General features: G+C 34.7%; 1 protein-coding gene and 1 long non-coding RNA gene across 2 annotated transcripts in view; one reads left to right on the forward strand and one right to left on the reverse strand.

The window, feature by feature from the left end:
* The window catches only part of PPP1R3A (protein phosphatase 1 regulatory subunit 3A), a 64,663-nt gene extending 44,679 nt beyond the window's left edge, over nt 1-19,984 (reverse strand). The window contains exon 1 of the mRNA XM_082472281.1: nt 1,113-19,984. Within this exon, the coding sequence (XP_082328407.1) occupies nt 1,113-1,900 (788 nt within the window). The 5' untranslated portion in view covers nt 1,901-19,984. The remainder of the gene's footprint in view (nt 1-1,112) is intronic.
* Nucleotides 1-23,045, forward strand: part of LOC309665762 — a 104,622-nt gene that overhangs the window by 66,232 nt on the left and 15,345 nt on the right. The window lies entirely within an intron of this gene.

The following is a 23,045-nucleotide window of genomic DNA, read 5'->3' on the forward strand; positions in this document are numbered from 1 at the left end:
GAGGTTAAAAACTTCCCAATGTAATTCTTTATGTTTTTATTTAATTCCACTTAGAATCTGGGTGTCTTGATTCTTAATACAGTTCCCTTTTCATCATCTTACACTATTTCTGGTGCAGTTACTAGAATCCTTGGGTCTAGTGACAGTTATGGTGGACCATCCAGAGGATAATCAAACATTTGCCTGTGGCTGGTAGAGCAATGTGGATTTTTCCCTTGGGACACTCTGAGGAGCAGGAGACATCTATCTCCTCTTGGATGTTTTATCTACTCACCTACTGTCATGGAAATTAGCCAACTCTACAAGAGAGAGAATTGAATCCTCAGTTTTCTTTATTTTTTACATTAACAGGAGAGCAAGGTTACTAATGAGGGGTCATATCCCAAATCTCTAATCTATAAAGCTAATATCCTTATTTCTATTTGGGTCATTTTTTTATTCTGCTCCATTTACTTTTACTAAATTATACTACTTTCTGTTCTATAATGTTACATTTGGTTATAATTATAAATTTTTATGTGTAATTCATGCATCACTCATACACTTCTGTCTTTCTCTTAGCTTATAATTAAAGTCATAGCTCTTCCGATTTAACTTAATATGTATCACTACAAACATCCCTGCATGACTCAATCAGTCGTTAAAAAGTTCGTTACAGCTTTGAGGGGAAGTCTATGAATTTCTGAGCACTAGATACATATGGAAATACAGTTTTATGTTAATCAGAAATGTTTTGAAGTACGGCAAAAGTATTTGAAAACCACTGAAAATAAATATACATTAAATGACAAAATAAATAGTTTTATATGTTAAGAATCTAGATTCCGTGGTTTGAATTTAAGCAATTTATAACTCGCTAGGTAGGCAATATACACATTGCAGTCCCCCTGCCATCTGTTACACTATACCCATATTTTCCTTACATTTGGAGGAGCGATAACACAGTGCTTTTATTTGAATAGCACTGACCTTATTAAAGCCTAGCACCATTGATTTATACATAACAAAAATATATTTTTAAACAGAATGGCTATTTCTTACAACCAGTGAAATAATGACCTTAAATAACCTTAAGATTATAAAAAAGTAAGGAATGTAAGATATATCCTCACCTTGATTTTACCTTTAAACAGCCTTTTATTTGTCTGTTAGGAACTTCTTCCTGTAGTTTTCCAGGCTCCAGCTCTTGTTCTTTCTTTTGACAAACCAGTATATAATTTGTGCCATTATTATTTGACCAAAATGTACCAACAGAAGTTTCATAACGTATACAAAACTCAACTTTACTGCCATCTTTTTGATAAGGGGGAACCAATGAAATCTTAAAGGAGAATTGGTCAGTTTCACCATCACATGAATTTGGGATATATTCTGCTAATATGTCATAATATGTCTGCCAGTCATCTAAGGACATTCTCACATATACTAACTTCTCAAAAGAAATATTCAAAACTCGAATAATGCCCTTCATACTTGTAGATCCAGGAAGATACTCAGTTGATTCCAGTATCGCTTTCTGTACTCGAAGTTGTTGCATAAGGTCTTCTTTTGAAGAAGGCAAGTCAAATAGTGGAGATAAAACATATTCTTCTGTGTGGAAAATGTCCTTCATTAAGTCAAAATCAGTTGAACCACTCGGAAATTCCCAGGAATCAAATTCTTTAACAGACACAAGATTGAACCCAAAGTTGTCAGCAAATGAAACTCTTCTTGCACCTGAAGGTGGAGTGTCCAGGTAAATGTCTTCAGATGAATCAGAACCTCGTCTGCTAGGTTGAGGGGAAAAACCAGGTCTGAAGGTAGCTTTAACTTCTTCATCTTCAGAAAGAGAATCAGATAAATTAGGAACTTCTAAATGGTTATCTTTGCTAATCTGACTAGGTTCTTCAGAAGGCTCCATTGGGCTCTCTGATATCAAATAAGAGAGAACTGTACAACTAGTAGAGGCTGATACTTGAGACACTGAGGCTTAAAATAAGTATAAGGTTACAGTTGACATTGCAGAAAGGAGTCAGCTCTATAAATAGGTCCGATGGCGTGTAAACTATGCTCGCTTGCCTCCAAAGGCCTTTAATATGATAGCATCCTTGTTACTCTCACCAGCATGTTTCAGGTTCAACTCTCAGTTTTTAAAGTTGAATATGTTTATGAGTTCCAAAGAGACATCTTAAATCATTTTCTGCTGGATTCAACAATCTGAAACTTTAGAATAAAAATATTATTTTAACCAGTTGATATTAAAAATGAAAACTTGAACCATTTATTTTAAAAGACAATAAAATTAGTATCACAATACTAAATACGTAGTTTGAGCTAAATCCATCCATTGGAGCAGGCAAAGGAAGACAGGAGAGAATGAGAACATTTATAGAACTGGAAAGATCCAGTGTCTAGTAATAATGATAGCTACCATTTATCATGGACTTATATATAATGTGAACTCTAAAGGGTTAAATAGAGGTGCTGGGAGTTCTGAGGAAAGAAACATGATTTAGATGGAGAAGGTATCATTTGAAATAAACCATGAAGGGTAGGTAGAATATATACATGCAGGGTTGGAATGAGGTAGATTTTCCAGGTGGAAGAAATAGCCTAAGCCAAGGACTAGAACAAATAATTAGTCAAATCTGTTATTTTAAACATTATTGTTTCTTTCAATTAAGCCATGGAAAAATACAGACAAGTAATGTTTTATTAACTTGAAAATATAAGTGGGCAATGGTAAACCTGGCCCAGGAGTAAAATATTTATGTAGAATAAAATGTTCATCTTTGGCAAATTGCCATTTTATGCCCACAGAGCAGAAGTTAACACCATGACATGTTGGGGTTCTATGTGACTTTTAAAGTGTGAGCAGCCTGTTTAGACTCTTATATTTTTTTGTATTAATGTAAAACCCACTTTGGAATTGGCAATTGGGAAAAACCTTAAAAAATTTAAACATACATATGCTTTGACCCAGAAAATGCTCCAGCTATGAATTTGCCCTATCAGTAGGGATAAGTATGCAAAGATAAATATAGATATATGTTCATAATAGGATTGGATTATTTTTAAAATTCTAGAAGCTATCTAAATATCCATCAACAGGGAAATGGACAAATAATGTTACACCCATTCAATAGAATGTTTTATAGTCATTACAAAGGATACAGTACCACTTTATGTGTTGATATGGAAAGGCAACCAAAATAAATGGCTAAGTGAAGAAAAGAAAGTGTGCACAAATATGTGCATAGAAAATTTCTGGAAAGACACAAAAGAAACTATTAGCAGTGGTTATCTCTAACCACAGAGGTTGAAGGTTCTAAGGGAAAAGGACTCATTCATTTCAGTTTATGGTCTCTGTACTGTTTGAAATATTAGCCATGAGAAAGGTTTTCTTTCAATATATCTTCAACTCAAATTAATAAGTATGAGAGGTGATTATTTTTTTTAAAAAGAGAACTCAATAGCATAATTTCTTTAAAATTACAGCTTTATAAATACATTATAACTTACTGAATAATTTGAATTGCATACAATAGTGGATCAAGAAATTATTTTTGAAATTAAAAATAAATAGTGTCTAGGATAAGGGAATAAAATTATTTAGGCTTTACCACATAGCTAGAATGGGTGATGACCACATGGATTGTTCAAGAATGGAAAATGGCTGTGGAAATGACTATCCCTTGCAAATGTAATGACCATGAGCCATGAGTAGCCATATTCCAAGGTACCTAAAATATGTCATTAGCTAGTCAAGGAAATTCATAACAAAATACTCCATAGAATTTGTAAATAATCCATACAGTCATATAAACAATAGAATAATGAAAATTTGCAGATATAATAATGTACTAAAGTAGTACATCCAGGGATTATAAGCAGAGACATGGAGATAAAGACCCCTTGGTTTGTACACTGGCTGTGACACTTACTAGCTGGGTGACCTTCAGAACGTTGCTCAAATTTTCTTACCCTAAGTTTCCCTGATTGCTAAAATGCAATGTTAACAATTAAATGAGATGCTTGATAAAATGTTTAGCACAAAACTTATAGTAATAGAAGCAATCATTATTTTTATTTCTATGTATGTTTGTGAAAGGTTGATTTTAAGATACACTGATAGATCAGATAGATAGATAGACAGACAGACATAGAGAATCTACCTATACAATATTAAGTAATGGTTTATAATTTGCTTCATTTTTGTCTTTTTTTAAAGGCTATATAGTATATAACATTTAGCTTTACAAGACATAAAATAGCTCTACATTAGAAAATGGTCCTGTATTTGAGCTTAACTTTCCTGTTCTTAATTTCTCTTCCCACAGAGCAATACTCCCTTGATTTGTAATAATCACTGCCTATCTTTTGGAGTGTATAACCTTTGCGTAATTGTAGACGGTTGACATGTTCCGCCTTAGTCACCACTTAGCTAAAGAAGAGTGATTTCATCTTTTCAGTCTCTTCTCACATGTCAGTCCTTTGGCACTTCTTATCGTTTTGTTGCTCCTCTGTGAACTCCTTCCAGCTTGCCTATATTATTCTGTTAATGAGCTGCCCCCAGATGAATGCAGTAGCACAGATCGAGTGTCTCTGGGGCATGTAAAGAAACTACCAGTTTCAGCCTTGTGACTTGGTGTTTGTATCAGTTAAAATTCACATCTCCTTGCTTTTTTTCCATATCATAGATCAGACCAATATCTCATTTTCTCATACTCACTACTACCTCAATTTTAACGTGACTTTTACCACACTCTTCCTCAATACCTTAGGTATACCGGTTTTATCAGAGTTATGACTTTTTAAAAAATTTATTTATTTGTTCATTTACCAAACGGCAGCTCAAGTTTCCACACATTCCACTTCCTTTGTATTAATCAAACATTCTCAACGTTACCTTTAACATAAAAGGCTCTTTCAGTCAGGATCCCTGTAAATAAGAAGTAGATGTCATGCTCAAAATAAGATAATCCCAGGAGGGCTTATTTACAAGGGTCTATTTATAACGTGTATATGCAGAAAAGCCACAAGGGTTAGTGCAGTAAACTGGTGCCAATCGCATCAGAGCTGTTACATTCCTCAGGGAAGAGGAAAGGGGGCAATCATCAAAACTTGAAAGCACAGAGTGCCATAAACTATATACCGGCCTGAAGGGGATCAGTGATCTTTGGTCAAGGGACACAGCCAGCTGAAGATGACCTTGCCAGGAGTGATCCATGGGCAAAAATACACTGAATTCACTCTTCTCCTTTCCTACACTATCCTGCCTGGGCTACCCGTTGGCCAGAGGCTATGGGTTCTATTACAGTTCATTCAGGTCAGTCTCCCAGAGCAGAGAGCAGGGTGGAAAAGGGTGAAAAAAGTGGTGAGTGGGTTTGGAAGAGCAAACAAAAGATATTGGAGATTAAGATTTTGTATTTACTTATCTTTATGTGCTTATGTGCTATATTTAAGCATATGTATATGTTGCTCTTTCTTCATACATATTCCATCTCAATGCCAACTGAGTTTCTATTACCTGATCTTTTATTATTCTAGCAAAAATGTTCAAATATCTAAGATCTTTAAGCTCTGATCCAGTGGAAGCCACATAAGAAATATTGAGCTTATCCATGGATGACTAAGAAAGAAATGATATTTTTGAGATTAATTATAACGTTGCATTTGTTTCCCTTGTTAGCATGTCTTTGTCTGCAACCTAAACTCAAGAAAATTTTGTCAAAAGAGAACCTGGAACAGTGATTCTTAACAAGAGATACATAGTAAAAATCACTGAGTGAGATGTTCAGACTCCACAGGCTCAGGTGCACTATCAGGTCTACTGAATGTGAGCTTCCAGGCTGAGGATGCCCCGCAGGTGATTCTGGTATACAGACTGGTTACAAGGCATGATCCCCATAGGGTCCAGGACTTAGGTTCTAGTTCGAAAGAGATGTAGCTATCATACCTCAAGTACCACATGCTTTTTTTTATACAGAGGCTATAAGACACTTTTACCAAAAAAATGACATAAAAATTTAGTTGAGTTTCAGAGTATCAGAACTTTAAGGCATTTAGCAATCATCTAGTCTAGTCCCTTCATTTTCACATAAGGAAACTGAAATCCAGAGCAATGAAGGACCCCATCATTTGATAACAGAGCTGGGACTTGAACTCAGCTCTCTCGTGCTTTCAGTCCTGTATTCTCCATATTATACCATCCATACACCAATTCGTAATTAACAAATTAATCATTCTTTGAAAAATAGTCATTAAAATTCGTTTGTTCTAGATCTAGTTTATTTTTTTAATCAATTAACTTTTGTGAACTTTCTTTTTTCCATTTGTTGAAATATCTCCAGAGGTGTCCAGATAATTTTTATTTGTGGCAGAGTCTCTCAACCTTTTTTAACCTATGCTCCTTTGGTAAATATAATATCTTACACTGTTTTCTCTTGCTCCCTCAGAGACTTTGCTATACTCCTATTTGGGAATTACTGGTCTCAGTTATAAAAATGAATTATATGATCTCTTTAGAACTAATATTGATATTTATTATTTTAAAGGACTGTTAAAGGGTCCTACTTCAAACATAGCTTGAGATGCAGATTTGTTCATCAGATCCCAGTCATTGGAAAAAAAATCCTTTGAAAATGTTCACATCTACCAATAAAGCATACCCAGATAAGTCAGCAGAAAATGAAAACTTTGCCAGATGAAGGTAAATTTTTAAAGGGATCTGTCATTTATTCCATGGAGAGGTGAATAATTCAGTATAGTTAATTGATCATGTTATAGCAGAAGGGTTTGCCACCAAAGGCAGCATCTAGATTCTTTAGCTTAATTTGTAAAAGAAAAACTAAAACATACTCAAGCACCAAGTGCTTATTTTATATGGATTGTATAATGTGCTGTAATCTCCTTTGATCAAAATAAAGGCATATAAGTATAGAGTAGTTTTAGAAATCTAGAGTTTTAAGGACAGTTAGCAAGCAAGCATCAGGGCTACCCCCTTCATTTTACTTATGAGAAAATTGAAATCTAAGTGGTCAACTGGATTCTTACCTTGGGTTGTGGGTGATTTCAGCATTAACCTTAGAAGGAAAGCATACTGTAAACTTCTGAAAGACAGATACCATCTGATAATATCTTAGTAAATTGTTGATTGACCCATAAAAAGCATGCTCACAGTGTATGTGTTTTGATATTAAAAAGTACAGCTAAGCACATTGCACTAGGAGTAAGTAGGCCTGAATTCTGGAGTCACGTTTATCACTAGGAAATTGTATGACATTGGAAATTATTTACCTGCTTTGTATAAATGCCCAGATATGTATTTAAGATCTCCTCAAAACTTGGGAATCTGCAAACCCTTGAGCCTTTTATTTTGAAAGTTGCCATTTGTATGTGAAGCAAACATACACTGACTTCCTTCTCTGTGCCACATACTGTGCTAGAACCTAAGGCTACAAAGTTAAATATAAAATATGCAATCTTTTCTCAATAGCCTAGCATCTAGTGGAGAGATAGGCAACAATAGATACCCTTCATCATAATATAGCTCACTTTCTTGCCCTAACATCCTTAGTCATTGATTGGAAAATTTGGGGAATTGGTTTACAATATTCTTCTCTTTATTGTGTTAGACGTATATTGTGTTAGAATTGGACTCTTGTCTCGTAGTCAGGTTTTTAAATTCTTTTATCTGCAGCCAGGACCGATCTATCCCTTTTTTTAAAGAAGTTCAGACTCCACATGCTACAAAATACTGATTCTTGTGGCTGCTATTTACTTTGTTAATTTTATTGACTATTTTTTCAGGTACTCTAGTGTTGGAATGTTAACCGAAACTGCTCTGCTCAATTTTCACCCCACATTTTTCCTGTAGATGAGGGAATCAGCTAAGAAATACTTAGGAGTCCACCTGAGAGCTCAATATCCCTTGGTATGATATAGATAGCCCTAGCCTAGAATTGCTGCTTTACACAATTAAGAAAAGCAAATTCAAGGGTTTTTTTCCCCTAATTATGTTAATGTGAATTATCAAAAAATTATTTTAAATATTAACCTAATACTTAAAGTTATAAATTCTAGTAGTTAAATTTTAGATAATGTTTATCTAGATTCACTCTGACACATTTGTCATATTTTTCAGACACAAATGTTTATTTCATTAAACATATTTAATGGTGGAAGTTTAATAAAGTGGTTAAGAGTAAGTTTTGGAGTCAAACAGACCTGGTTCAAATGCCTGCTGTTTTTCTTATAAGCTTTTTGCTTTGGGGCAGGATGTTTAACTACTCTGTGCCTCATTTTTCATTCTATGAATGGAGCACAATAATGCTTAAGTCATTGGGTTGTTGTAAAGATTAAGCTAGAACTTGTGTATAAGCAGTTGTCAACAGTGACAAGTCTATATAAACAATAAAAATTGTGTATATCATTATTGTTATTCTTGCTGATGCTAACATTGCAATATTTTTGATCATATTAACATACCTCCATTCTTGAGAGATAATACAGCTGTGGGATTTGAGAACACAGTGTATGGAGATGCACTGCATATGTTCAAATCCTGCTTCTGTTTATTAGCTGAGTGACTTTAGGTAATTATTTACCTTTCTGTGCTTTTATTTCTGCATCTGTGCTATAAGTAATACTAATAGTTCCTACCTCCAAGGGTTGTTACAAGGATCAAATAGTTAATGAATGGAAAGCTTATGAAGCAATAAAAAATATACAATTATGGTGGTTAAAATTTACAAGGAAAAAGATCACTTGAAACCTCATCATCTAAATTATGTGACATGATATAAGTGTTAGCTAACGCTATGGTGGTAATCATATTGCAAAATATAAATTTATCAAATCAACATGTGCACCTTAAACTTGAACAATGTTATATGTCAGTTATATCTCACTAAATTTTTAAAAATCCAATCATCTAGTATAGTCATTGTGTATTTTTCTTACATTTTTCTTCATGACAGTTTCATGAGGAAAATTATCCATTTTGTGTACCACTGTATTTCCATATATCCCATATTATGTAAAACGGATGAGTGGGTGTATGCATGGATGGTTAGAAAGAGAGATGGATAGCTGGATGGATGGGTGGATGAGTGGTAGGCAGAATGAATGACTTCAGCATAAGCCATCATCTTCCTGGAATTCAAGTATACCTTTTATTGCTATTTCTGTACTTCTGCAATATAGTAAAAATCAATGTTTATAATGTAAGATCCTGAAGTAACTTCTAAATTATTAAAAATAATTATTCATATGTGGAATATGTGGCAATTCTCCATCTGCCAAAATAATTTGTTAAGCAGAGTACTCTATTCTTTGTTCAGGCTGGATATTTCCCGAAGTAAACAGAATGTAAATACCAGTGCATGTGGTTGGTGACGTTTTATTATGTGCACATCCAGATAAAAGCAGAAGAAAGAATTGCATTAGTTGTTTCAGATTCATTTTCTACTACACTATTTTAGAGGTATATATTTTCTTTCCACTGAGTCACCATAGGTTCAGACCACTAGAAGCCTTTTGCCTTCTTCTCCACTTCATACTAGTCCTTCCTTGTAGTCGTTGAATTCAATAAATTGTTTAAGATAGAATGAAACAACATAGGGCATGGAAGGAAATTAAGAGTTTCTGGGATTTTACTATGGGAGCCTACATAAGTAAGCATGTAGGTAACTACATTTTTTTCCAGTCTACTTACAGGGTAGTATTGTAATATATGTGACTTACTTTTTTATGTCTTATGTCATTTGAGTTGGTTAATATAGGCAAAAATTCAGCATTAACTGTGGATTTCTCTCAAAATTTCAAAGACAGGTAAATGCTTTATTCAATGCTTGGCACAATTTTGGGTGATGATAAATACTTAATGCTTCCACAACAACTTAAAGAATCTCAAACTGAATTTACCATGCAGGGTAGGATGCCTAATAGTGTTTAATATTATAACAAAGCCAGCAACATTGTCAGTGTTTGTGTCAACTATACATTATTTTAGTTAACCAGGCCAGGACCTGTGATATACGTGTACAGGACACTGCCAGATATGTGGGTAGAAAACTAAGGGTCTGAAAAGTCTCTAAAATTATATTTTAAATTTATTCATGTCTACATTTTACTGTGTTGACCATACACAATTTTTATTCCAGGTCCTGAACCAAAAAATTTAAGAATTATTGATATCTGTAAATAATTATTTGACAACCAGGAGGAGTTGGTCCTGTGAATTAAAAGTAGAATATGTGCCAGTCTCTGCCTTTCATGCACCTAAAGTTCAGCCCAAACTGAATCAGTATCCATTATAAAAACCTCTTTGCTATGTAGTATGAAAAATACACGATGGTGTTGCACATACACACATTATGCATATCTAATCTGACTATTTAGGTGAGCAATAAATAGAACTTGCTTAATTTTTCATAAGGCAGTCCTGGTACAGTGAATAGATATAGTTAGCATCATTCTAAATTTTCCCATGGCAAAACATCTTTCACCAATAGAGCAGTCAACTGTCACTAGATTATTTTAGGTTTTTGTTAAGAATATAAAAATATCTAGGCATAAGCTAATATATTGCTTAACTCAGTAGTTTAATAATATATATATATGTATTTTAATATATATATATTTTAAATTATGTAACTAAAAGTTGTCAAACATAAGGAAGTGAGAAATATATTTTCTTTTAAGTGGAATCAGCTTGATAATTTAAATGATTTGCTCACTGATGAACGGTGTTTGGCAAATTGTTTGGTATGACCCACTTGGGAGGTTGTGTTTGTTCATTGTAAGGTTGACATTATTTTGTCTTAGAGTTGAAAAGCTCCTTGGAAATCATTTTATCCAAAGTCCACCCTTTAAAGACTCCATTTTAAGATTATTTAATAGGAATGCTTCTATCTTTACCTTGTATAAATCCAGTGATAACAAACTCACTGCTTCATGCGGCATCACATTCTACTTTAAAAAATTAATAAAAGTTCTATTATTTTGTGCTACAGTTTAATTTATATTAGTTTTTGTGTTTTATTTTTATTTTTGTCTCAGAAGCAGGATTTGATATCTTCATAAGAACTTACTGCCTTAACCAAAGTCTTCATAAAAATTTGTGTCAACTGAAGCAAAACTTTAAAAAGTACTACATTTATTCTAAAACTTCACAAATCATTAGTGTACAGCCCACTGAATTTTTCCTAGAGTGATCTTAGCCATTTAACCAACTAGTTTGAAAAATTGATTACCAACTCCAGCAAGAAATCCATCTCATACTTACTCCCAATAGCTGCCTCTAAAGGTAACCACTATCTTGACTTCCAATCACCACTGATGAGTTTTTCTTGTTTTTAACCTTAATTTTTCTAGAATCAAACTCTTTGGCCTAGTGTCTTTTGCTTAATATTATATGTTTGAGATTCATCCATTCTCTCTGTTGTATACTCTTCTATTTTATGAATAGATCATAACTTATTATTCATTCTACTGTTGAAAGACATGGGTTTGTTAATAGATGAACCACTAAAGACAGTTATCCTGTAAACATTCTTGTATATGTCATTTGGTGCACAGGTGTATGCATCCCTGTTAGGTATATACCCAGGAGTGCATTTGCTGGATCTTAAGGTATGTGTACATTTACCTTTAATAGCTACTACCAAGCAGTTTATCAAAGCAGTGGGACAAATATACACTCCCAACAGCAATGTATGAGGGTTTGAGTTACTTGAAGTCCTTGCAAGCCCTTGATATTGTCAACAGTTTTCTTTGTCACTCCGGTAGTTATAAAATGGTATCTTACTGTTGTTCCCTGATGTCTAATGAAGTAAAGCATCTTTTCATTTTTTGAACATTTGGATGTCTTCTTTTGTGAAGTGACTGTTCAAGTCAGATAAATCGATCGATCAATAGATAGATATTAATATGTTTTTTGTCATAAATACATGTGTGCATGTCTATATGTGTATTATTTCTCCCGTTATGTGACCTGTCTTTTCACTCTTAAGTGTGTCTTTTGATACATGGAATTTATTTTAAGTAGAATTCATTTGCTAATCCTTGAGGTGAATTCTTTATGATTTACCTTTCACATTTAAATCCACAGTCCTTCTGGAATTGATTTATGGATACAATATGAGGTAGGAGAATCAAGATTTATTTTTGTTGCATATAAAATATCCAGTGTGTGCAGCATAACTTATGGAAAAGATTGTTCTTTCTCCCTACACCATGGTGTCACTTTTGTAATAAAATTAGCGACCATATGTGTGAGAGTCTGTTTCTATACTCTCTGATCTAGAAAATTGTTCTAGGGACTTCCCTGGTGGTCCAGTGGTAAGGAATCCACCTTCCAATGCAGGGGACGCGGGTTCCTTCCCTGGTCAGAGAACTAAGATCCCATATGCCGTGGGGCAACTAAGCCCGTGCACCACAACTACTGAGCTCACGTGCCTCAACTAGAGCCCGTGTGTCACAAACTACAGAGCCCACTGCCTCTGGACCCCACGCGCTACAACTACAGAGCCCATGTGCCCTGGAGCCTGTGCACCACAACCAGAAAGAGAAAACCCACATGCCACAACTAGAGAGAAGCCCGCACGCCGCAGAAAAGAGCCCGTATACCTCAACGAAGATCCTGAGTGCCGCAACTAAGACCTGATGCAGCCAAGAATAAATTAAATAAATAAATAAATAACAAATAAATCTTTAAAAAAAAGAAAACTGTTCTATCTTACTATTTTTGTACTGATATCACATTTTAATTATTGTAGCTTCATAATGTCTTCATATTCTCTAAAGTGAATCCAAACTTGTTCTTTTTCAAAATTTTCTTGACCCTTTGCAACTCCATTTAAACCTTAGAATCAGTTTGTTAATTTCTACAAAAAATTCTGCTAGGATTTTATTTGGAATGCATTGAGCCTATAGATTACTTGAAGAGAATTTGAAGAAAAATGACACTTTTACAATACTGAGTTTTCCAAACTGTAAACATTGTATGGCCTATGTTTTTAGCTCTTTTAAAATTTCTCTTAATAATACTTTATAGTTTTCAGTGAGGAGTCCTTTCACATGTATCATTAGATTCATTTCTTGGTATTTAATTTGCTGTGCTAGTGTATATACTGTCATTCTAAACATTTAATTTTCTATTTTTCCATTTCTATTTTCTATTTTCCCTTTTGTTGGTATATAGAAATGCAGTTGACTTTGGTAAGCTGACCTTGTAGCTAGTGACCTCACTAAATTCATTTATTAATTGTAGTAGTTTATTTAGTTTATTTTGTGTTTTATGTATACAATGTCACATCATCTGTGAATACTGGAAGTTTATTTCTTAGTTTCTTATATTTTTATCTGTTGCTTTACTTTCTTGATTTATTGCACTAGCAAAAAGAAAAATCTAGTACAATGTTCAATAGTAGTGGCTGTAACTAGCATCCTTGTGTAAGTCTCATCTATATGGTAAAGATTACAATATTTCACCATCAAGTATGAAATTTAACCTTGGTTAAACTGGATATCCACATGCAGAAGAATTAAGTTGGACCCCACCTCCAAATAAACAAAAATTAATTCAAAAATACTTACATTTTAAGAGCTTATACTAGAAAACTTTTACACAAAAGCATAGGCATAAATATTTATGAGCTTGGGTTAGACAATAGTTTCTTAGACATGATACCAAAAGCATAAATGATAAAAGAAAAAAATAAATTGGACTTCATCAAAATTAAAGACTTTTGTGTCCAAAAGACACTATCAAGAAAATGCAAAGACTACCTACAGAATGAGAGAAAAATATTTGCAAATAATATATGATAAAGATCTCATATGCAAAATATATAAAGAGCCCTTACAGCTCAACAATAAAAAGACAAATAACCCCATTCAAAAATGGGCAAAGGATTTGAATAGGCATTTATCCAAAGAAGATTTATGAATGGCCAATAAGCACATGAAAATATGCTCAACCTCCTTAGTAATTAAGGAAATATGGATCAAAACCACGATGTGATTCCACTTCATACCCACAAGCATGGCTATAATCAGAAAGCAGACAGTAACAAGTGTGGTTGAGGATTTGGAGAAATACGGAGTCTCATGCATTTCTAGTAAAATGCTAGAATGTAAAATGCTATAGCCATTTTGGAAAATAGCTTGGCAGTTTCTCACATGGTTAAATATGAGTTGCCATATGAACCAGCAATTTCACTCCTAGGTATATGCCCAAGAGAAATGAAAACATCTACGTACACAAAAACTCATACATGATAGCCCAAAAGTGAAAAAAAAAAAAAAACCCAAATGTTCATCAGCAGATGAATGGATAAACAAACTGCGGTGTATCAATGAAATGTGGTATATACAATGAAACTGTGGTATATACAATGAAATGCCATTCAGCAATAGAAAATAATGAAGTTCATGTTACAACATGGATGAACCTTGAAAACATTATGCTAAGTGAAAGAAGCCAGACAGAAAAGGCCACATATTGCATAATTCCATTTATACGAAATGTCCAGAATAGGCAAATCCGTTGAGAGAGAAAGTAGATTAGTGGTTGTCAGAGGCTGAGGGTAAGGGGAATGGGAAGTTACCGCTCATGGGTACTGGGTTTCTTTTTGCAGTGATGAAAATATTACATAGTACTGATGTTGCACATATCTGTGAAAATACTAAAAACTCGCTAAACTGTGTATTTTAAAGAGTGAATTTTAAGATATGTGAATTATGTCTCAATTTTTAAAATTTATTTATTTATTTTTGGCTGTGTTGGGTCTTCGTTTCTGTGCGAGGGCTTTCTCTAGTTGCGGCAAGCGGGGGCCACTCTTCATCGCGGTGCGCGGGCCTCTCACTATCGCGGCCTCTCCTGTTGCGGAGCACAGGCTCCAGACGCGCAGGCTCAGTAGTTGTGGCTCACGGGCCCAGTTGCTCCGCGGCATGTGGGATCCTCCCAGACCAGGGCTTGAACCCGTGTCCCCTGCATTAGCAGGCAGATTCTCAACCACTGCGCCACCAGGGAAACCCTGTCTCAATTTTTAAAGATACAATTCTCTGGTGAAATTCTCCATCTTGCCCTATTTTCTCGCACTATTTTCACAACGATTTTAAAATCCATGTCTGATAACCATTTTTCTTTCTTTCTCATTGGTCTTGGCAGGATAATTAGTCTGCCACAAGATATGGCATCGTAACAGAAAGGGAAGTTAATTTTTCTGTCTTTTAAATATACCAGTTCTCCCTCAATGTGTATTAGTGTAATTGATTTTATGAACCTAAATGTAAATAATATTATTCTTGTCAGCTTCTTTCATCTGCTATAGCATCCAGCTTTCGTATTAGTTATAGCACTCAGCTTTGTTACAACAAGCATTCCTAGGTAGGATATAATTTTCTAACATCTATATTCTCTATAGATTTATAGGTGCAATATTTCCAAATTTCCTCACCCATACAAGTACAAACTTCCAGTAAACTAGTAACGATGATCTATGAGATTGTTCTGATAAAAAGAAAAGACTTTAAAGCTATTTCCATGTTTTTTAGATGGTCTCCAGCAAGAAAGTTTTTGAAAAAAATTAAATAGAACATATTTCTAGAGCAATAAAGAACTTTAGCTAAAACCCTTCTTTTTTAGAGATGTAGATATTAAAGGGCAGGTACACGGCATATCTTGACCCCATCACAGCTAGTTAGTAAAAGGATGGCATTAGTCCCAGAGCTAGTACTTTTTATCTGCTCACCGCTTTACAATAAATTCAATTCAGCTGAAATCCACTGGGGAGAGAGCAGCATATTATGAAAAGAGCATTAGAGTCTGGAAAGTTCTGTTCAAACTATGGTTCATGTATTACCAGTCATGTGACCTTGGGCAAGTATTTAACTTTTCTAAAGATTCTCATTTTCTTTACATATGTAAAACAAAGATGATAACTATACTGTTATGAATGTTGAATGAGGTGATTTTTTTTAAAGGTCAAGCACAGTGCCTAGCACATAGCAGGTGTTCAGTTAGCAATAACGTACAGGAAATTAAAAATAAGGTAGTTTATTGCCTTAAACTCGTGTAAAAATATTACATTTTTAAAGCACAGTATGCATTAGATATTATCAATTTTATAACATTTTATTCTGTTTCTGTCTGTGTAACTTTCGTTTAAAGACAGTAACTTGTAGTGCTTAGTTTGCACTTGAACAACCATAGAAGAAGAGTCCTAATTATTGTATCTTGTTTCATTGAAGATGTTAAGTCCCAATCTTCCTATCTCCACCCCCAAATCCCATCAGCCCATCTGAAAAACACCCACCTATACTCCCAAACCACACCAAAATAGCCTAACAGAACACAAGAACGTCCTACAGGCCTAAAGTATAAAGAGGTGGGGATGGGAAGGCTCTGATACTACCCTTTTTACGCTTCTGGAATTTAAACTTATTTCAATTTGATAATTCCCTCAGAAAGGATAAATATAAATTCTTTCTCATCCCCAGCTCCCACAGAAAGAGAATGTGATTCCTCGTCATGTTCTCTCATTAAAACAAAATTTCACTATCATAAAACAATTATTTGATCTCCAAGGTCCTTTTTAATTTTCTGATTCTGACTCTATGCCCCATGAAATTTATGGCAATGTGCTTAAACTTGTATATTGAATTTTACCAATTTGTTCATTGTGTGTGTACATGTATGTGCTGGGACAGGCACTATTGATTGACCCCCAGAACTTCCATTTTATAAGATTCACGTCAGTAAATATTTATTGATACTCTAACCTTGTGAAAGGGTGAATAAGAACATGCCCTTGCCTTCAAGGGCACCACAATTTATCACAGAAAATGTAACTTAAATAACTTCTCCATTGTGAATTAGACAAATATTTTTGTATGCAATGATTAGAGTTCATGCTTTTACTTCCTTAAAAGTTTATCAGCCTGTGACTTTCTTTTAATTTTTAAAATGTTAGTGCATAGCTTTCCACATGTTATTTAGGTAAGTTGCCTACATCAAATATGCATCAGGTTGAAGCACACTGGATTGCTGTGGTGAATGGTGTTTTATTCTTATTAGGAAATCTGCATATCCAAGAAACAGACCATGAAGATAGTATCATAGTTGTCACTAGGCTCAGATCAGACATTATGAGCTCTTTTCCATTACTTGCATAGTATTATAGGATTGGCTCAAAATTTCAGTTCATCTCCATCATTTTCATATATGATGAAGTGAGAGCTAGCTATTGAAGGGCTGGAAAAGCATTTGTATGATATCATGTCTCCCACAGCTCCAGATACACAGCCTTACTAGAAGATGTTTGTGTACTAGAACATGTTTAAGCTGGAAGGGATTCTAGACAGCATTTTGATCCTCTGCTTCATTTTATTGTGAAAAAAAGCAGGTCTATAGGAAAGAAGGGAATTTCCCCCCTCCTATTATGAGTGCACTAGCAGCATAGGCAAAGCCAGCACTTCATCAGCTGGCTCACAATTCACTGGTCTTTCCCTCAAACTCATTAAGCAGATCTTGTTTAATAATTAAGAGGACTGCTTGAAATGTGTCCCTGTGCCTTTCCTGAAGGAGTCCTCCAGATCAGTAGCAGCTGAACCCTTCTTTTCTAGATATTTTTATTGTATCCATACTTAAGACAGGGATGGTCTATAAAATGCAACTCTGAGAATCAATCAAGTCCCCTTAATGGAAGTGGTATCTATCCTCTTAATCGAAGTAAACCACACTGGGATAATTATCATATTCCATTGCAGTGAGAAAGTACAAAGATGATTCCTCAATTGATAAAGGATTCCTACAACACTGATATGCCATCATTTTTCTGCTTATCCCCACTTGGAGGCAATTTCTTCACTGCCTATCTGGAGTCTAAAGGACAGTGCTTTTTATCTTTCTGAAGAAATCCTTTTAAAAGAACAATAAGCATGTGTTAATGTAATATGAAGCTATTTACCATACTCATTTATATAAGAAGCCCTATGGGATAAATTTGCATCATGTATTATATAGGCTTCACAAAAGATAAAAGAAACTTTAAAGAACAATAGAGTAGAAAAGAAAACAGAGTTATGAATACATGGACAAGCAGACTAACATTAGATCATTTTCAAGTATAGTTTTAAATAAAATATAAAGATGTGAGGGAAATGATCCATTAAAAACTGATATTAAGGAATTAGAATCGTTAGAGAAGATGTGATAAATACATACCGTCACTACTTCCACCTGATTGTAAAAGTTTTAAATTTAGGTCTGGCCTATTTCCTTTCCCCAGGAGACTAATCAAAACTTAAATTGGAGGTGGGAAGGTTTACAAGATTTCTGATCCAGAACTTTCCCAGACATGAAGGGTAAAAAAAAAAAATGTCCTAGCTTACTTGGAAGGCAATATTTTTTTCCATCCTTAAACACCAGAAATTATAATTACTGCAGCAAAGAATAAGGATTAACCATCTTATATAACTATAGGTTAAGTCTTCTGAGCATAGGTGAAGTGAAAATAGAATATGAATAAAGTTCATTTGCCCAGTCTAAAATTCAGAAGTGGCATAGCAATCTCGGTTTCCAAGATTCAAATTACTACAATCAGCATACATGGTCTGTGGCCTGACACTGCAAATACCAAAAAAGAAATAAAAATCTAGAGTCATTTTAGTCTACTCTATGTGTCCAGGTGTCACTCATTCACCCTCTACTGAAAGTTGAGGAGTTTGGAGGCCAGGCAGGTGAATTTACTTTCTACACCATCCCTGTGAGCTTTTGTCTAAATTATCTAGCGACACAAAAGATCAGCTTGAAACTTATTGCTCACCTCTTATCTGTTCAATGGTTTGATGGAACAGCAAGGAATATCGTTAAAGACAATGAGGCGTCAACTCCTTTAATTATTCTCTCTTAAGAATCTGCCATTTCAGACCATCTATTTCAGATTTGGAATCGTGACATTTTAACCTCTTCTTGATTAAAGGTTTCTATCTCTATCTCAAAGAATGCTTACTTATATGTGGTTTCTCACAAATGGCTTAACCTTTCTGCATCTCAGTTTCATCCGTTGGAAAATAGAGATAACTACAGTGGGTTCTATTTGCCCAGCATGTGGCAGTCATGATCCATGCCTGGACTCCCTGTAAGGTCTTCATATGGAGTTCAAAATACGTCCTAAGAGCAAAGAAAGAACTGAAAACAGATTTGGGACTAAAAACAAGGCAGGGCTCAAGGCAGAGGAGAGCTGAATGTTGATGTTCTAGAGTCCTTTGGTATCTTTCTGTCTTTTATACACTTAATTCATTTACCTAAAAAATATATAAAAATATCATCCACAACTTTACAGCTGGTATAGATTAAAATTTTCCTCAGGCTTCCAAGTAATATAGCACTTTTCCTTTTTAACAGTAATAAAAACACAAAGTTGAGAACCAATGTGATTTTAGTTTTCAAAGTTATTTTTCTAAAGGAGGTAAAAGTTGTGGTGTACTGATATTTTAATGAAGAAGTGAATTATTATCCCATGATTTCTCCATTAAGAATGAAAACAGCCACCACATGCAGAAGGGTTTGTATTACTTTGTCAGTAATTTTAAATTTGAATGGCATTTATACTTCCATTTATTAATTGTAGACTTTTTGTATTGTCACTGAAAAATGCTTTTAAGCAATCTGCTCCATCAATCATTAGTGATTAATGGTTTTAGTCTATATTGGTAAGTATTTTGGAAGTGTTTCTCACACGATATAGATAATACCTATCAATAAATTCCAATAACTATGAACATGTCTTTGAAGCAATTTGTTCTTTCCCTGTATTAGAAGAACTATGTACAGCTGTTACTAGTATAGTAACATACTATCAAAATGTGATCCATAATCAGATATTAATCCAATGCCATTGATAAACACTGAGAACTTCAGGAATTTTGACAACAGTATTCACTATTAGCAAAATGTTGGCATCATTAAAGTGTCCCTTTTATGACTTTCTTTAGTTGACTAGAAAGGCTTACCAATTAATTTAAAAGTGCATGTACTTAAACCAAAATATTTTCACAAGGTATTATCTCCTTGCTTTAGATAAAATAGCAAGGCCAAGGCAAACAGGAGACATTGATTCTATGTCAATAGATTATGATTTTATTCCTCTTTCAATAAGTGGTCAAATGGAATGTTCTTATTCATTTTATGTGAAGAATGTTGAAGTGGAAAGAAGTTCACTAAATTATTATTGATTTACCTATTATTTTTAATAGCCTTAGAAAATCAGATCCTAATAGAATGTTGACAGGAGAAACTATTTGCCATTAAATAAATCCTAGCATATGAGGTAAGTTTATTCTTTAGTTTGATTGATGAGACAAAATTCAAATATCTTTAAATTTCCTTCTAAATATAGTATTCCTTTGTGATATTAGACATGTAAAGTTTGTATGGTTATGTGTTTTGTAATATATCTTCTAAGAAAAATGGATAAAACTTTCTATATAAGTCTCAGCTCTTTGAAGAAATAGTACTATTTTCACATTGACAATCTGTCATATCATTCCCTGTACACTTGAAGAGCCTGCAGGTTTACAAAGTTAATTCAAATTTTAAAATCAAAATTTGGCAAGTGAATATAGTTCAGTGTAATTGAAACTTGCCCAAATTTATATTTATTTGATAACAATTCTGTGACATTCTAGATTTGATGTTTTTTGTTTTTGTTTTTTATTCCTCAGACAGCCTATAGCATGTTTTCTTTACTTCCTCTTCCAAAGTGTTAGATTTCCAGCAGACAACTAAGGGCTAAGTATTTAATTGATATTTTGAATTGGTCAAGAACCACTCACTTGGACTCCCGAGCCTGTTGGTCCTATTTTGAGAGTGGCCTGCCCCATATAAGCCATAATACAGTTTGTAAATTGTCCAACTTAGCTGTTCAGCTGCCGTAGCCCAAAGTTTAAAAATATGTAAGTGGGTCAGTTCTAAAATTAATGCAGCCTAACTTTGCCTGAAAACACTAAGAATATTACCCATCACAAGAGCCGAAGTATCGCCCCCATGCAGACAGAAACAATCCCTGGAGAATGACTGCCCAGGATGATGGCTCTGTGACATGCTCACTCTACTCTCCTGTCTGCAGCCCTTGATTACAACCTAGGGTGCTCTGATCCTGCTTATCAGACAAGAACGATGTTGGTTTTAGCTGACATGCAAATGAAAATAGGCTGATCAAATGAAGCACAGTTAAATGATAACAATCACAACTAACACTTATTGAGCACTTATAATTTACCAGACACACTCCTTTAATCTTCTACAATTAAAAAAGAGAGGCATTATATATGCCTATTTTACAGATTTAAAAACTGGGTTTGTATAAGAGGTATAGCTGGAACTTGAAGAAAAGCCTCAAAAGTCTGTGTCCTTAATCAACACATTATACTGCATTTTGCATGTATTACTTTCCTTTGTGTCTATTCATTATTTATTAAGCACTTAAAATGTGTCAGCTAGGGATTAGGGATATAATGATAAGGTTCCTGTCTTCAGATAACTAATATAGTAATGGAGACTGCTGTGGACTGAATGTGTTCCCCCCACCCCCTGCCAAATTCCTATGCTGAAGCCCTATTCTTCAGTGTGATTGTATTGGAGATAGGGTCTTTAAGGAGGTAATTAAGGTTAAATGAGATCATAAGGGTGGGGCCCTCATCCAATACAACTGGTGTCCTTATTAGAAAAGGAAGAGACACCAGGAGTGTCCATGCATGGAGAAAAGGTCATCTGAGAATACAGTGAGAAGGAACCAAGGAGAGAGGTCTCACCAGAAACCAATTCTGCTAACACCTTGATCTTGGATTTCCAGGCTCCAGCACTGTGCAAAAGTAAATTTCTGTTGTCGAAGGCACCCGGTCTGTGGTATTCTTTAGGGCAGCTTTGAAGACTAGTACAAAGACAGATACATATATCATTTTCTATAAAAGAATATGAAAAGAATAGATGTACAAATCAAATATCTGGAAAGAATAAATTTAATTTTTTTCTAATAAAAATATGAAGATGGGTTACAAAATTTAATCCCTAGAGAGGATGCAGTTTTTTACTTTTGTCTATAGCTGATATGGTCTTCTTCAAGAGGCCCCCCTCTGGTTTATTGAGAGAAGTGTTAACTAATTGTTTAATCCAGTCTAAAACTTAATCCAACAATTGAAGTAATATAGTGGGGTACTGTTCAGGAACTCCAAGAAACTGTTATCAGTCTCTCAGACTTCTTACTGTTTGTTCTGCCTCTCAGGTTCATCTCCAACAGGGCATCTGGGTGTGGTGTAAGGGTGGCAGGGGTGGGAAGTTCTTTCAGTGAAGTAGTCTGGCTCTTCCAGCCTCCTGGTGGTGTTCCTTGAGTGCCCAGTTTCTGACTGCTCTATGGGCCTCCAGTGCTAAAATGTGAGCAAGAAAATTGTGAACCATTCTTTTGGCCTCTACAATGTACAGATTGCTCCCCTAGTGGGTTCAGCCTCGGTTTTGTCCATATTGCTGATATAAACAGTAAGCTGAATGTCACATTCAATACAAGCCTAGGTGGTCCACTCACAGAAGTACACCACACTGCCAAGTCTTGGAACATCGCCAATCAGACTCTTAGCCACCCAAGGGCCTGTGCTACACAGGAAAGAGTAAGAGTGAATTGGAAAAATAAAATATCAAGTTGTGCCTTTAAAATAATTCTGTTATGGCTGAGTCCCAGACAGGATGGTACAAAGAAAAGTATGAGGGGACCTCCACCCAAAGTCCCAAATGGGGATGGGGGTGAGGCCTCACTCTGCTCCCAGTGATATTTACTCATAGAAAGGATAGATCTGTTCATCATATTCTCCCACATCTCTCTTTTCTTGACACATTTCTCCAAGATTTGAAAGGGACAGGCTTCTTTTCCATCCTCTTCCTGTCTAGAATGCTTATGTAAATATCTATGGACTAAGTTCCTAAGTCTATGCTAATAATAAATAATGAAATTTGGAAAGTCCAATTCTCAATCACTGAGCTCCAGACTATGGCCGTGCTGCAA

The sequence above is a fragment of the Balaenoptera physalus genome (assembly GCF_965194825.1).
Source record: "Balaenoptera physalus genome assembly, chromosome: 8".
In the NCBI taxonomy this organism is placed as follows: Eukaryota; Metazoa; Chordata; class Mammalia; order Artiodactyla; family Balaenopteridae; genus Balaenoptera; species Balaenoptera physalus.